A 17,607-nucleotide genomic window follows, 5' to 3' on the forward strand; every position below is an offset into this window, starting at 1 on the left:
AATAGACATCGTGCAGCCAGTGTAGTAGCAATCAATATGTCCTGCTGATGTGAAACTACATCTCCCAGCATGCCATAACAGCCTGCAGCTAAGCTATGCAAATGAATGTGTGCAACCAAAAGAACTACATGTCCCAGCATGTCCTGACAGGGTGTATTGAGGGTATATGTATGGTGTATAATAATTAGATCACCCACCTGACTGCTCACCCCCTCTGCAGCAACTGGGAAGTGTAATAATACAGGGTGAAGGGGTATCTATGTGGTACAAGAGGGGGAGCCGGGTCTTCTCAGCCGCTGTCTGCCCGAGTACATGGCAGGATATCCCTCACTATAACATCCTCAGGCCCTAGTAGGGCATATGAACAGAGATGGGGCCCTGTGTTGTATGATGAACGGGGTCAGCACGGATGGCACATGGATGATATTTGTGTATTACTTGTTCCCCCATTTATCCATTGATTTCCTTCAGTGGGCCAGGGCTGCAAAACGAAAAAGTCCTGAGTTTTGCCCCCGGCACACAGACCCGTGATAATACACAATGGGGCCATAGAGAATAATGGGTCAGTAAGCTAGACGTGAAAAACCCAGATAGCACAAAGCACACGTGTCCTTGGAGCCAGGGCCATAACTCACAAAAACTGGGCCCCATAGCAAACTTTTGACATGGACCTCAGGCACCCACATGGTACAAAGGTCCCTAATTAGGACACGCCCCCGATTGGCAGATCAAAAAGTGCCCCTATATGGTCTCTACATACTATAACACCCCCTTTTTTTTTTTTTTTACTCCCATACGATACATGACCCCCCTTTTTTGGGCCCCTCACACAGTATATGTCCCTCTTTTTTCAGCCCCCTACACAGTATATGGCCCTTTTTGTTTTAGCCCCACACACAATATATAACCCCATTAATTGAACCCCAAACTATGGCCCCCTTTTTTTAGCCCCTACACAGTATAGCCCTCCTTTTTTTGCACCCCACAGTATATGGCCCCCAAAGTATATACCCCCTTTCTTATGGTCCCTCCCACAGTATATGACCCCTTTCCCCTCCACACAGTATGTAAACCCCCCCCCCCCTTTTTTTTTACTCTTCCCCACAGCATATGATCCCCCTATTTATGGCCTCTCTTTTATACCCTCCCACACAGTATATGACCCCTTTTTTAAAGCCCACTTGCGGTGTATATCCCCTTTTCCCCCCACCACCACACAAAGATACTTTTTACTCACCTGTCCACACTCCTGCCCTGGCCGCCTTCTAGGCGGTGCTACACTTACTTCACCATGCTAAAGAACATCAGGATACTACGTATTGCAATCTGGCAGTACAGAGTTGGAAGTGGAGGGCGGCCAGGACAGTTGAGTAAAAAGAATCACCGCCACTTATTGCAATAAAAAAATAGGTTGCGGCCGATTAAAAAAATTTTTAAAAAATGCTGCCCCATAGGCAATGACCTTAGGAGGTCGTGTGCACCATGCTGAATAGTGTTAAGGATGTGATGTCGGACATATGGGGCTCCCTGGAGGGCTGAAGGGGGAGTGCAGGCGACAATGGGCAGGAGCAGGGATCGGTAAGTAAAGAGTGGCTGTTACCTGCTATGGCGGTAGTTCTGGCACTGCATGGAGCCTTAGGATGAGTTTATAGATATATGATTTATAGATTATACATGCAATTCTTACCACTTGCACCCAGGAGGCTGCCAAACCCAAGGTTCAGATAAATGCAGCTAAAGGCAATTTTATTTTTAATGGCCACTGTGAAAGCAGGCTCCCTCACTATGCTATCCCCACACAATCGTGCTGCCCTCTAGCGTATGCGAAGGCTAGTTGCAGCTTGTATTTACAGGTACATGTAAAATTCTACTGCCGCCGCAGGCTGCTTCTAAATTGGTGTGAGATTTGGAGCCTGGGTTCCTAGGTGGCCACCCAAAAAGGTCCTATTATAATCCACTACTGAAGAGGTTGTCCTGGTGAGACAATCCCTTTAAGCGCTTAGGATCAGAGTACTAGTATTATATCCCTATAACATGAGAAATGCAGATTCATCAGAGGCTGAAACCTGTTTTGACCTGAGGGTTTGTTACAATTGAATCCAATCTAGATTGTCCTGTGTCGGTGATAAGAATGATCACAGCCTGTATTCTTCTCCAGAGGCAGAATCACAGTTCTGGTCATTACTGATGGAAACAGTCAGCAGGCTTGCTTTCATACTCCACTTAGCTAATCTCCTATAATGTTACTTTGTCCAGATGGCTATAGAGTCTGGTGTAAAGATGACACTTTAAGGGGTTGTCCAAGACTGACCTTAGGATGGGTCATTATTTGAACCCAGTGGGGGCCGACACTGCGACCCGGGCCCAGCACCATTCAGCTCTTTTTAGTACTGTGTACGGACCAGACAGCTCTGTATACTGTGTAGTGGTCTGCCAGCACTGCTACAGCTCAGCTCCTATTCACATGAATGGGCGGTGTTCTGTATTAGCGGTGCACGGCTACTGCCTAGTATATGGTGCCATCTGCTAAGGCTAAAAACAGCGGACTGGTGCTGGATCCAAATATGGGGACCCCGGTGGGCTTACATTCTGTACATCCTGTTGAGGATTAGGACATCCCCATTGCTAGGAGGGTTTCTGTAATAGAGGGCCCATTCAGTTTAGGTCTATGCAGGTATAACCAATACTTTTAGGCACGCCAAGGCTTTCCCTAAGTGTCTGCATCTGTCTTATTCTGCTCCATGACGTTTTCTGTGTGAAATAGCAAAATTGTTGTGACCAGAGGAACATGTCAGGAGCATTTTTTCTTCCAAGGCCCTTATTACACAGTTGCACACTGCACCAGTAGATGGCACCAATGAGCCAAGCCGCCTGGCATCCTTCTGGCAGGCACAGTCAGCGCCCAGGCTCTCTGTAGTGGCTGTTACATCACCGCCTCTTGTACAGTATGTATACTTACAGTAAGCTGCCTCATCCAGACATGTGCTCATAATACAGGAACATTCCCATTACATGGCAAGGCTGCAGGCTTTGGATTCCAAACACTAGGTGGCGTTGGTGTGTCTCTGTATAATGTTGCTGGGTGTGAAGTTTGGAAACACTTCCATATATTCCTTTTTGGGCAGTAGAGGGTGAACTAGCACTAATGGATTAGGTGTCAGTAACCTGCGGCACACCAGGTGTTGGGAAACTACAACTCCCAGCATGCTCCAGTCACTTTGGTTTGAGTTCTGAGAAGAGCTGAGCGAGTGTGCATGCTGGGAAATGTAGTCACACAACAGATAGAGTGCCGGAGATTGCTGTTCCCTGTATTAGGACAGGATAAAGGGATTGTCCGATAGCAAATATCACAACAGGGGAACCTCTGGTGCTTCTGATTTATCCCCCGCCCGCCAAGCACCTCAAACCCACCAGCATAAAACTGGCAGAAACCCATTACAGTCTATGAGTACTATTCAAAACTCCCGTTTCGAATAGAACGCTCCCATAGGAATGAATGGGAGCGGCCGGCGCGCAGGGGGTTAAGCGGCAGGGGCTGCGTCCATTCATTCCTATGGGAGTGCGCTATTCGAAACGGTAGTTTCAAACAGTACTCGCTCATCTCTATCTATGGGTTTAGCAGGCGCACCCAAAAGACAGAGGGCACGGCACAAGTGTGACCCTAGCCCCAGCTGCATGGAGAACCCACTGACATAGTATCAAGGCTATGGGCAGCAGGGCCATGGGATGTGCTCATGGCCGTTCCTTTTGCTGCTCCACTTGACCGCAACGTCTCCAATTTCCTTCACTTTTTGCAGAAATAAACCTAAATCTGTACTCAGGACAAGAGTAGGATGTTGTGTAATGGACAGATATGTGACACGCATAATGAGCCTCTCACACTAATAGAAGCCATTACAGCAAGTGCATTACCGTAATTCTCAGACACCATTATCGCTTCCCCTGATCCTGAACTAATTGTCCCGCTATTTCCCAATAAGCCGTCAGCCTAATGTTTATGTGAATAGACAGACATAATCCTCCTCCTGCCTTACTTTAGGGCCCAATTCACACAAATTTTTTATCTGGTTGCTGTCTATTAAAAAAAACGGACAGCAGGTGGACCCAATATAGGATAATGGACAAAGACATTCACGCGTCACGAGAATCACAAAAGAAATACATTATGGTATGTAACCTATTCCATAGATTCATTATCATTCTAGGGTCTGACTAGCATGGCCTATCTGTGATCGGTAATAGCGGTAACACACGAACGCCATTGACGCTGAGTGAGACTCTGGTGCAGTTGTGTACATGGCCTTAGGTGATGATAAAAAAAAATGGATGGGTGCTCCCTTACTGACTCTTAAAAGGCCAGTGCGTGCCAATCACTGTTGTCCAGACCTTATTTAATGTAGCACCACAGTACACCTGAGTAATGTAGGTTCTTAGGCGTTACCGAAGCCACCGAAAAGCAGCAGAGGAAAAAGTTCTGCACAGTGGCCAAAATTATAGGCCATTCCTCCGCTTTACCGCCACTGCCCATCCATTTGCATATAAAAAAAACCCTTATTTGGCCCACACATAGTATAACGCCCCGTTTACTCGACCCCCGCGCAATATATTATCCCCTTTAATGATCCCCACACACTATAACATCCCCTTTAATGGCCCCCATAATGTAGTACCCCCTTTATTGACCTCCATACATTATAAAACCCCCGTTACTGACCTCCACAGTACTTAATGAACCCCTGGGTATCCTCACGTCCTTTGGTGGACCCCAGGCGTCCTCTTCCGGCCTCTGATTGATATTACACATCACTAGGGTTACCGCTGTGATTGGGCCTCAGCAGTCACGTGGAATGCACCGATGTGTTGACACTAGTGGCGTTACGTCTTCATTCTCCACTTGACCATTGAGGCCTACTCACAGGCCTCAGCGACAACTCGGCGACCCAGAGGTTGGAAAATGCCAAATATGGACAACTGGGGCCTGAACCCATGCTGTCTTCCCTGATCTTCTGTCTGTCTACAATTTTAAACATATTTTACCAGCCTTTGACCTTATCCCATAGTCATCTACTCTTTTACTTGACCTCTGTTACTTTGCACAAGCCTATCTATAGCCCTTGACCACCTGCCACCTACAACAGGAACCCTACGAGAGGTAGTGATCTGCTAGTCTCCCTACAGCAAAGTCCACATCCCCATCCCCAGGCAGACTGCTTAAATGGCACCCCAATGTCAACCCATTTAGGTGGTACACTGGGTCCCCTACCCCCTGCCGTTTAAAGTTGGATGTATCCCAATATAGTAAAATTACACAAAAACCATGACAGAATTGTGTTTGCCTCCATTCTACTCCACAAATAAATATTTTCCACAATACATTATATGGAACAGTAAAAGGGTCATTAAAGGGGCTCTATCAGCCTTTAAAAAGGCTATTCAGGCACCGCTAAAGTTATATTAAACAACCCCCCCCCCCCCCCCCCCGTTTTAAAATAAAAACCCTAAAAAACAATGTGATCTACTTACCCATCGTGCATGCTGGGTGGGCATTCAGGGTGCGCCGTCTTCTTCATCCACGCCTCTTCTTCCTCCGATGTCCTCGGGTCCCGTCCTCCTCTGGCGATCGCAAACTGACATTGATATAAAAAAAACGTCCTGGGCGCATGCGCAATAGCCGTAGTACAAGCCGCATGCTACTGCGCATGCACCCAGGCCATTTTTTTATATCCATGTCAGTTCGCGAGCGCCGGAGGAGGACGGGACCCGAGGACATCGGAGGAAAAGGAGGCGTGGATGAAGAAGACGGCGTACTCTGAATGCCCGCCCAGCGTGCACGATGCGTAAGTAGATTCTTTTTTAGGGTTTTATTTTAAAACGGGGGGGGGGCCCGAATAGCCTTTTTAAAGGCTATTCACGCATATGTGGGGCTCTATCAGCATGATTTTGCTGATAGACCCCCTTTAGAACTACAATTTATCCCGAGAAAAACAAGCCCATAGACAGTTATGAGGAAGGATAAAAACTAAATGAGAAAATGAAAATTGTCCCAGTCTTTAAGGAGTTAAAGGGTTTCTGGTGCATTCGCCAAACAAGGAGGATGAAACAATATGAACAATGAAATACCGCACCACCATATTGTTGCGAAACCTTTCATTACAGCACATGTATTTTTTCCCAGTTCGTAAACATAACAGCGAGCGTTGGCGCCACATTACTGTCCAGTGCTGTCTCCTATTGGAGTCCTCATTTTTCCATCAAATAATGGGAACAGCACTGGGCACCCGTGTAATGTGGCGTCTAACTTCTGCTGTTATGCTTAGGAACCATTTAGAGGAATAATACCTGTACTGTGATGAACTCTTGATGCTACTGTGATGTTACATCTTAGGTGTAGCAGAGCTGTGCGCTCAACACTGCTACATCTGAGATCGGACCACAATGGAGACTGCTGTGGACCGATCTTAGACTCCGCCTCCTCACAGACGAGCCTCCAGCAGAACCAGCGATGATTGGCTGAATACTGTACACTGCATGGCATTTGGCCAATCAACGCTGGTCAATGCATTCCTATGGGGAAAAAGTCAGATCCCACTCAGCTCTGCTATACCTGAGATCAGTGGCGTAACTAGGAATGGCGGGGCCCCGTGGCGAACTTTTGACATGGGGCCCCCCTCCTCCCCGTCATACTGCCCCCCCTCGTACCGCCCCCCCTCCCCGTCGTACCGCAAACCCCCCCCCCCCGCTATCTTCACCAGCGCTGAGCGCTCCTGTCCTTACAAGTGCTCAGTGCTCGTGTCCTGCATATCTATCTATCTATCTATCTATCTATCTAGCTAGCTATCTATCTATACCACAGGTTATATAGTGGCAGGGCAGGGATCCGCAGGTTATATAGGGGAAGGGCAGGGGTCCTGATTAGAGGGTCTCAACTCAACACTCAAGCCCTACCAGATAATATTACAAGGAGTCCACACACTACTCAGTGCCCATAAAGAACAATCACATGATACATTCGGCTCTGCTAAATGATGTAGTAGAGCTAAATGTGTCATGTGTGAATGCTCCCTTACATCATGTAGCAGAGCAGACCCTCTGATCAGGATCTCTGCCCTTCCCCTATATAACCTGTCAAGAATGTCTAGAACTACCAGCACTGAGGAGAGAGTTTGGGGACCGAGTGCCTGCCAGCGCTTACCTGGCTGTGTGTGCTTGCTGTGCTCTGCGCGGTGCCACTAAACATGGACTTGCCCGGGTCCCGCTTCTTCTTGAGAAGTAAGTCTCCGCCTCCCAGCGTCAGGACGCACGCTGAGGGAGGAGACACTGCGGAAGGTCCTGTCAGGCCTGCGCGGGGTGTTAGCGAACACCCCGTAAAGGCTAACAAAACAGGTCACTTACCGCCGGTAAGACTGGACACCCCCCTCCACCCACCGGAGAGGAGGGGGGGGGGCCAAGCTTCTAGAGGTTAAAAAAAAAATTAAAATTGACACGTCGGGGGCCCCAGGCCCCCTGACGTAGCGGGCCCTGTGGCAGCCGGCTCTGCTGTTATGGCGGTAGTTACGCCACTGCCTGAGATGTAGTAGTGCTGTACGCTCAATGCTCCTACATCTGAGATGTAGCAGCGCTGTGTCAACTCTGTACACTGTATGGCATTTGGCCAATCAACGCTGGTCAATGCATTCCTATGAGAAAAAGTCCGCTCCTGCATATCACAAGCTGACAGGGATCCCGACTAGCATATAATGGGCTGCCACGAGATAGAGCCCCAAAGAGCTGGGTGAGTGACATTCCCACCTAAATAAAGGTAATCCCTAGCTAACCTTGCCAGTACATCTATCCCTGTCTCAGTCACATAGTTCACAGTCTCATATGACCCGGATCTCAAATCCACTATTTGTATAAATTGGAGGTCATCTGATTTAGCCAGCCAATTACTTTTTCTGATTTTTTTTTTATGCCTCCACTGTCGTAGATCCTGTCCCACCTCCCCTGCGCAGTTATTGGTGCAAAAAAAAGCACCAGGGAAGGTGGGAGGGGGATACAAATTTTTAGTGCGTTTGCCACATGGTACCAATTCGATTGAACGCCGTTCGCTCATCTCTAATCTATACATATTTTACCCAAGAATATATACTCACATTTGGGTGACTTGCTGGGTGCACAGGACATGGGAGAAGGCTCATCTGCAGCTCTGTCTGGCAGTGGTAAAGCAGTTAATCGCACAGGATGTCTCCCCTCACACTCCGATGCTGAGGAAGGGGAGGGGCGGCACAGGAAGCTGCTCAGTGCAGGGAAACTTTTACAAGCAGCGATCTGAAGTGCCGCCTAAGGCCACTGCCTCACCTCGCCTCATTAGAGGTGCGGCCCTGGGTCTGACGAGACTTGTGAGTTCAATAGCAGTTTCAGTTTGGCCATGTTTGGTCTACACATACTTATACTGTAAAAGGGGTGTTGTGTAAAAGGGGCATAACCTAAATGATCACCTTTAATTGTAGTCCAGAGTAATTGCGATTTTGATTTAGGTCATAATCGACCGGCCAGGAGCTGCACCCTCTCAATATCCAGCATGTACCAGATGTATTATACAACAAGCACCCACCACTAGCCGCACAGGCTGTGAGTATTTGAAGTCACTGGATTTCATAATATGCTGCAAAACATTAGGATATTGTTTGGGTGATAAACCCCTAGGAGGTCTAAAGGTACCCCTAGATGGTCTAAAAAATAAATAAAAACAGATACAAGTTTAAAGGGAGTCTGTCAGGACCAAAATGTCTCCCAAACCAATAACAGTGCCATGTAGGGGTCTTTAATCGGAGCAGGAACATACCTCTGTGGCCACTAACCGATAAAGCAACAAAGAGAGAATCATCTTTTTAAGGATATCCAAATCAGCTTGCAAGTGCAACGGGGGCGGGGCCTGAGATACCAGGTAGGCCTACAGACAGCTCTGACAGAGTTAGAGTCTGAAAAGTTGTTTACAGGGGTTACATCGGGAAGCAATTCTAGAGGACATTCAGAACACTTGTGGCTGTCTGTTGGCAAATCCGGTAAATCAGGCCCCGCCCCCGCTCCACTTGCAGGCTGATTTGCATATCCATAAAAACATGATTATCTCTGCATTCCTTTATCAGTATATGACCATAAAGGTATATATCTGCTCCTATGAAAGGCCCTTACACCACACTAATAGAGGTTTGTTAGGTATTTTGTACTTCAGAGACCCCCTTTAAATCACTCCCCTTTCTTCTTTACATTACATAACTCTCCATTTTCCGGCAGCGGTCTACCCATGGCGAGTTGTCAATGCAGGGTATGGGCCTCAGTGGAAGACTTATGGATGTAGAAAGAACTGCGCTTGCTCCAAATTCCGTAAATTCAACACGATCTTTATTAAAATTCCTAATACACGACGCAGCGGGCTGCGTTTCGGGGCTTCCCCTTTGTCAAGTGTATTACCACTGCACACACTTATCCTATTAGTAAAAAGACCAGAACACAAAACAGATGTTCCCTATGAGTATGTCTCCTTACTTTTGGATGTAACAATCACAAAAATATACATATAAATACATGATAATAAATTGGTGAAGCTAATAAATAAAAACATTGATTTCAATGTAAAAATGCTAAAAATACTAAAATTACACCTGAAATAAGAGTCTAATACATATCCAATGGGGCTATAAATAGCATCATAGTTGCATTAAAACATATTAAAATAACACAAGAAAGGGTAAATGTCCAATGTCAATCACAATGTGGCTATGAATAGCATCCTAGTGGCAGTACAGACTGGCAGAGTCTATAATGTATACAATCTGCCCTGATGATTACAGTTGTGAAAAGCCATACCTAAATAGCCAAGGGAAAGATATTCCTTACCTCTCAAATCGATGACTAACTGAGTGGGCTGTGAGCGTTAGCAGTAGCCGGGCGTGAAGAAGCAGAATGGCATGCTTTCATTCTAGGGATATTTTAAGTCAGTGAAAAGCGCGCAAGAAACCTGCGCATGCGTACTAACGGCTGTGTAGTGACGTGGAACCTATAAGTATATCCGTGTTCAAATAGGTTTTAACCGATATCCTGAGATGAAAATAGAGGACAAATGGAATTCATCCAGCTATTTTAGGCCCCAGTATCAGCAATCGCACCCACGTATGTGATGCGAACGTCAGGGACACCGGACGGCGTGCGGAGGAATAATCGGGGATTTCCGTAGTTCACGGAGTTCCCCGAAGTCTATGCGCATGCGCACTTAGAATTAGATGGATATCATTGACTTCGGTATTATCCGCTGGATTACGGATACTGCCGAAGGTATGCGCATGCGTGGTGCAAACTGTTGATGATTGCTGATGTACCATGCTACATCTACCGTCTAGGTTTGTTACATTGTAACTATTTTAGGAAAAGATAGATTATGTTCTTATGTATGTACTCTCTTGGTGTTATGAACGGGACTTACACCAAAACCCATTGTATACTTATAGACGCTGTAAAATGTATTCATATCAAATTTATAAAAGAAGGCATTATACCTTGTATTATAACGTAAACAATTTGACAATATATATTTACCATGCAAATTTAGATGAAAAAACATATATATGCATTAAAAATTAATAAATAAATCATAACATGAATATACATGTGTATAGAATCTTTTGATTCCAGTTCAAACATACTATAACCCTTTCATTTATGGGTTTTTTTAAAAATGGATATGACTTAACACGAAATATCTTCAAGGGCCTCATTAAGTCCATCAGGATAGAGTGTATTAATTTTATAGATCCAGAACATTTCTTTCTTTTTAAGGGCTTCAAACCTATTGGTGATGCTATTAGAGATTTGTTCCAGAGGAGTTACTGTAAATTGGGAAAAATCACATTTATGTTTTATTTTGGCATGGCGAGAAACGCTGTGTTTTTCAAACCCTTTGTTAACATTAAACCTATGCTTTTTTATCCTATCTCGCAGTGCCATGGTAGTACGTCCCACATATTGGATCCCACACAGGCAGGTTAGGACGTAAATTACATATGTGGACGAACAGTCGAGTCTTTGTTTTATTGGGAATATTTCTTGTGTAGATGCACTTTTTACTTCTTTTATATTGTGTGATATGTTATAACAACACTTGCATCTTTGGTGTCCGCACTTATAGCTCCCCGTGATCTTATTTGTCGCCAGGGTACTTGAGCTTTTTTTAGTAGTAGTAATATTATGTTGTCTGAGTTTACTTGGCGCAATAATACTTTTCAATGTGCGAACCCGCCTAAACGTAATAGCAGGTTTATTGGGAAGAGTTGTCTTGAGATGTTGGTCATTTAATAACACATGCCAATGTTTTTCAAGGATTTTACGAACTGATTTATGAGCAACGTTGAAGGAAGTGATGAAATTATATTTAAACTTATTATCAGAGTTACTGATCTTATTGGTGATTAAACATTCTTTTTGTGTGAGAGTAGCGGCCCTATGTCGTGCTTCATTGATTATAGAAACAGGATATTTTTTCTCTTTAAATCTTTGGGTCATGATAGCACTCTGAGCCTGATAGTCAGTTTCATTTGTACAATTGCGTTTCAATCTTTTAAATTGTCCAAACGGGACGTTTCTTTTCCATTTATGGTAATGGAGACTTTTAAAATTCAATAGGCTGTTACTATCTACTTTCTTGAAAAAGGTCTTTGTTTGGATCCCCTTAATATCACCCATTAAGACTAGGTCTAAATATTCAATTTCTGACTTATTAATTTTACCGGTTAGTGTAATCCCCCAATCATTGTCATTCAGGTAGGTCGTAAATTCATGAAAAGATTCAACCGATCCTTTCCAATTCTTTCATATGAAGAATCCTTGATACTTAATACACATCCATGGTCAAGGAATATTATATTCTATAAACGTTATATAGACGACTTACTGTTTATTTGGAAAGGATCGGTTGAATCTTTTCATGAATTTACGACCTACCTGAATGACAATGATTGGGGGATTACACTAACCGGTAAAATTAATAAGTCAGAAATTGAATATTTAGACCTAGTCTTAATGGGTGATATTAAGGGGATCCAAACAAAGACCTTTTTCAAGAAAGTAGATAGTAACAGCCTATTGAATTTTAAAAGTCTCCATTACCATAAATGGAAAAGAAACGTCCCGTTTGGACAATTTAAAAGATTGAAACGCAATTGTACAAATGAAACTGACTATCAGGCTCAGAGTGCTATCATGACCCAAAGATTTAAAGAGAAAAAATATCCTGTTTCTATAATCAATGAAGCACGACATAGGGCCGCTACTCTCACACAAAAAGAATGTTTAATCACTAATAAGATCAGTAACTCTGATAATAAGTTTAAATATAATTTCATCACTTCCTTCAACGTTGCTCATAAATCAGTTCGTAAAATCCTTGAAAAACATTGGCATGTGTTATTAAATGACCAACATCTCAAGACAACTCTTCCCAATAAACCTGCTATTACGTTTAGGCGGGCTCGCACATTGAAAAGTATTATTGCGCCAAGTAAACTCAGACAACATAATATTACTACTACTAAAAAAAGCTCAAGTACCCTGGCGACAAATAAGATCACGGGGAGCTATAAGTGCGGACACCAAAGATGCAAGTGTTGCTATAACATATCACACAATATAAAAGAAGTAAAAAGTGCATCTACACAAGAAATATTCCCAATAAAACAAAGACTCGACTGTTCGTCCACATATGTAATTTACGTCCTAACCTGCCTGAGTAGTGTAACAGACCCCCTTCTCGTCAAACTAAAAAGTGACAGGTGCCCCGCCCTTTTTTTTTTTTTTTTTTTTTTTTTTTATTCTTAATAATCTAATATCATGAAAATATCACTTCACGTTTATGGGAGATTTGAAGAATGTCAGAGTTCACAGCGTATACAATCATGTTTAGCGTATGAGGCGTTGGAACTGCGAACCTTATTTCAGCACGCAGGTTCCCCGTTTTAACTAGGGAGAAATGGCCTCCGGGTTCTTGGTCAGGTGTTAGATCAAAAGCAAATAATGTATACCCGTTCAGGAATTCTTCACGATCTATGGATAATCCGCTGTCCGATTTCTGTTTGCCGGCGATGTGCACAAGTGCCATATACTCTCTTACAGCCTGCTCAGAGGCGAAATCGGGTTGAAACGGTCGCGAAGGTACTTGGTGGCCATCATAATAAAGTGATGCTAGTGATATATTGAAATGCTCAAAGCATAAAGGGTTCTTCGCAACGGATCCAGAAAACGCTTCATTGTCAACAAACCCCAATATTACAGTTTTGGGTATTTGTCCTAGGAATAGGTTCTCATGATTTGCAACCCGTGTGCCTTGAGGTATGCTGTAGACTTTCAGAGAGGCCTTATCAATACTGTACTTGGCGGGATTTGTTAGAAGGGCTTGACTGTGGCCTATTCTGACCGCAGGAGATACCTGAACACGTTTAACATACAGCGCAGCATGGAGAATTTGCACCTTGTACGGTTCAGCATCAGATGACATGAGACAGAAAGTGTCTTTATTCCTCGAGAGTTTTATCTTCAGATCCAGACCATTAAGTAACAGCTTGGGCTGATTAAATATGTCCGCGAAAATCGGCCCCAGCAATTCCACAGGTCTCGAGCGTGCGGTTGCCCGAGCTCTTTTGATAAACCCCAAATTTTCACCATCCAAAGTACGTGTGTTATGGTGCCCCGCAGTATCTTTATAGAAGAGGCCTGCTGTAAATTGCGATTCGAGGGATTGATTGGAGTAGCTCAGCAAGGTCTCAAGATATGCGCGGTAGGAATATAGATTATCAGATTGTGATATAAGTCTATCACCCAGGGTAACATCCACCTGATTAAAAAGAGTTGCTATAGGATAGTTAATAAAGCCCACACGGGCGCCGTCAGCGATGGCCGTGTTATCCTGTTTCACAATTCTACAGTTTATGTATAAAAAAGTGTTGTTAAGATCATAATAAAAATCCGATGTGCCGGAGATGAAGAACTCCAGAGGCGCGTTGTCCGTCAGAGCAGCGATCGGCTGTGCTTCCACAAAGAAAGAATTTTCAATACTTGTTTGAGTAGGTGGTATATCGAAAATATCGAGTTCAGATTTCGTACATTCCTCAGATGCCTCGTGAACGAAAGCCATGACGGATGATTAGAAGATGTCGTCTCGTGTTCGCCTTACAGGTTTATGACTCCGACCTCTTTTACGCTGAGGTTTCTTATTCATGAGTAGCGGGGGTAGTGGTGATCGGGCACGCCTTTTTCTTTTACGGGATGTGTTTACAGTATATACAAGACCCGATCCCTTCTGCTCATCAGCCGTGTTGTTGATTTTGTTCATCATTGCTGCTGATACAGATGTAACAGCGTCTTTAGCGATGTTTCTCACAGCCGTTTTTACATGCGGTTTTACTAACTCAATTCCTCTTCTAAATAAAGGTACAGCTCTTCTAAAAAGTCCTCTAAATATACCAGCGAGACCTGCTCCATACATGTACTCATCGCCGCGGAAGCCTTCCAAACCGCGGCCAGCTTGCGCTATGTAGTAACGCGAATACACAGCGGGGTCCGCAAATGACCTCCTGGATAGCATTTTATGCGTTCAGCACCTTGCGGGGCCTAAAATGCAGACGCACAATACTTTTGCCGTACTTAAACCTTACAGGCTTTCCTAAATCGTTTAGAATTGATATTGTTATCGAATCAAAATGATGTTTGGCGAGAGGAATATAATCCGGCGTTGTATACCGTAACGTAACAATCTCGTTGTTTTTTCCAGCAATCTCTACAGTTCTTAAAAGCTGTACGTAACTGTCGCCCACCAACTGGTGTTGTATGATGTCACTGTAGACGTACAGCGTATAAAAGCCGTCTTTTATATCAGGATACGGTTTCCGCCTGCCTGGAGGCTTTTTAGGCGCTGAATCATCAAAACAACAAGGCATTCCTAAAATATTAGACAGCTTAGGACCTAGCTCGAATCGTATTGTACGTGATGTGGGTATACGAACAATACCCCTTATTTCATCATAGCGGAGTCTAAAGTCTTCACTACTTAGCTTTAGATTTCTAATTTCATCATTCAGAGTTGAAATTAATTCAGCAATTGTCGAGAAATAGCCAGGGTTTAAATAATGCTCGACCAGTTCTTCGCCGGCTCTAGCGATAAAAAAGTTCGCCTCCATTTTGCCAAAACTATCCCATGTATGCGGGTACTGTATTTCCGTTAGGGCCACCTCAAAGGGACCCGAAAAATGGAGCGGCTTCGCTAATTTCGTTGTGAAACTTGCTATGGTGTTATCGTTATAGATATGTCGTGAAGCGTTGCTCGGCAATGTTACATAAAAAGAATCTGATTCCATCATGCTTTACACGTCAATCAGCTGATTTGCAGGTATCCACGTATTAAATTTATCAGGGTAACCGCGCCACTTGACAAAACATAAAATTTGTCCACCACTACGTTTCCTTCTTATTATTTTCTCAATCTTGTAGACTTGGTTCTCATTGAATGTTATTTTCTGTATTTCTTCCTTATAAAATGATCCTTCTATAGGCTCACCGCTCAAATCGGCGATCATGTACAGCGGTCTTCTGAATCTTGTGTTGATTCCAGTAATGATAAATATTTCCTCGGTGTATGTCTGCTCATAACCTTTGGCGAACACGTGCTTATACTGTGAAATCCTTACATGGTCACCTACCTTTAAAGTAGGTTTTTCCTTTTTAGCCTTAGATTCCTGTCCGTAAATTCTTCTCCATATTGTTAATGAGTTATGCTTTGATACTTCGGCAGGACTACAACCTATCGTTCTGTGATAACTGTGGTTGTAACTATATATCAAATCAGGTAATATGTTAATATATCTATAAGTATTATGATGACTAAGATATTTCCACATTCGCGTTTTAAGGGTGCGATTAAATCTCTCAACTATGGCCGCTTTTACAGAATTTGTAGTAAAGATCTGTTCTATCGCGTAAATCTTGCATAGCTTCTTCAGGGGTGCATTCATAAACTCACGGCCTCTATCCGTCTGTATTTTTCGTGGTACACGGCCGTCAGTTTCAAAAATCAATTTCAGCGCTTTTGCTACCGTGCTGCCCGACTTATTATGCAGAGCTACACACCATACGTAACGGGAGAGAATGTCTATCGAGATCAATAAATAATTAATGCCGTCATTGTGTGATGAGAGATTATTCATACATGCCAGGTCCATCTGCCATTGATGGTCAACGTTCGCCACGAAGATTTTATTACGGGGAAAAGATTTGCGTACTGGTTTAAATAATGTATAATTATCTTCATTCTTGAGGTATTTAATAACTTCTTTGCGAGAGGCGCTTGCTGAATTCCTATATAAAGCGTCAATACCTCCATAGGATCCAGGAAGTCTGGGGTTATAATAACGATCCGATAACGCCATTTATTTATTTTTTTTTTTCAGTACACTACTTAGGAACAGCAATATATTTTAATTCAGTGATACGTAGTTAGATTACAAATTTTCCTGAGGGGGGCTGGGTATTCCAACCCCACCTACCATTCACGGGGCGGAGACACACACCCCCCTACCATAAAGCTGTGAGGGTATTTATTAGAAGCACTGGTCAGTGTTGTGTACATTCGTCTGCACTGACAGAGAGCCTCGCTCTAGTCCTCAGCATTCAAGCCTATAGAAAAAAAAGGTAAGACTTGCGCTTTTTATTTAGCTTTTTTTTAAAAAAGACTGTGCATTCATTAATAACGTATGAGATATTTTCTACTAGATAAATTAAGTTTGATTCTAGCATATCAGTTTATTAACACGTTGTTTTTGTTATCAGATGGAGAACAGAAATAATGGTAGTGAGGTCAGCGAATACAGCGATCTTGTTACTGATTCCCAATTAGGTAAATATACCGTGTACGGCTAATAATTTTGCTCTATTTAAGTGTGTAAAAAATACTAAAAATATATTTCTTTTAACAATCGCCCTAATTAGCTCACATCTGTGACTCGCTGCCGGAGTATGTATTAGAAGACCCCGAGATATACCGCGATAGTTTAAATCAAAATTTTACTGACCCCCAATTAGGTAAATATATCATGTATGACTAGTAACTTTGTTCTATTTAAGTGTATAAAAATTGCTAAAATACATTTATTTCTTTTGTACCTAATTAGCTCACATCTCTGAAACGCTACCGGAGGGTGTATTAGAAGGGGGCATGACATACAATGATAGCCTAAACCGGAATTTAAAGAAAGCAAGCGATGGTATGTTATTTATTTAATCTCGGTTTAGATTTTTTCTATTTCAACGTATAAAAAATGCTAAAACACATTTTCTTTTGTGTCTAATTAGCTGTAACCAATAGAGATGAGCGAACAGTGTTCTATCGAACACATGTTCGATCGGATATCAGGGTGTTCGCCATGTTCGAATCGAATCGAACACCACGTGGTAAAGTGCGCCAAAATTCGATTCCCCTCCCACCTTCCCTGGCGCCTTTTTTGCACCAATAACAGCGCAGGGGAGGTGGGACAGGAACTACGACACTGGGGGCATTGAAAAAAATTGGAAAAAGTCATTGGCTGCCGA

The 17,607-nt window shown here is 43.4% G+C and overlaps 1 protein-coding gene across 1 annotated transcript; it reads right to left on the reverse strand.

The window, feature by feature from the left end:
• Window positions 1-12,859: 12,859 nt before the first annotated feature.
• On the reverse strand, window positions 12,860-14,161 carry LOC142209940 (uncharacterized protein F54H12.2-like). Its single transcript, XM_075278973.1, has one exon. The coding sequence runs from the start codon at window positions 14,159-14,161 to the stop codon at window positions 12,860-12,862; it is 1,302 nt and encodes a 433-aa protein (XP_075135074.1).
• Window positions 14,162-17,607: the final 3,446 nt, after the last annotated feature.

This window comes from Leptodactylus fuscus, chromosome 6, assembly GCF_031893055.1.
Source record: "Leptodactylus fuscus isolate aLepFus1 chromosome 6, aLepFus1.hap2, whole genome shotgun sequence".
In the NCBI taxonomy this organism is placed as follows: domain Eukaryota; kingdom Metazoa; phylum Chordata; class Amphibia; order Anura; family Leptodactylidae; genus Leptodactylus; species Leptodactylus fuscus.

Coding starts and splice junctions, on each gene's coding strand:
- LOC142209940 (XM_075278973.1), bottom strand. CDS start 14,161: ATGGCTTTCGTTCACGAGGCATCTGAGGAATGTACGAAATCTGAACTC.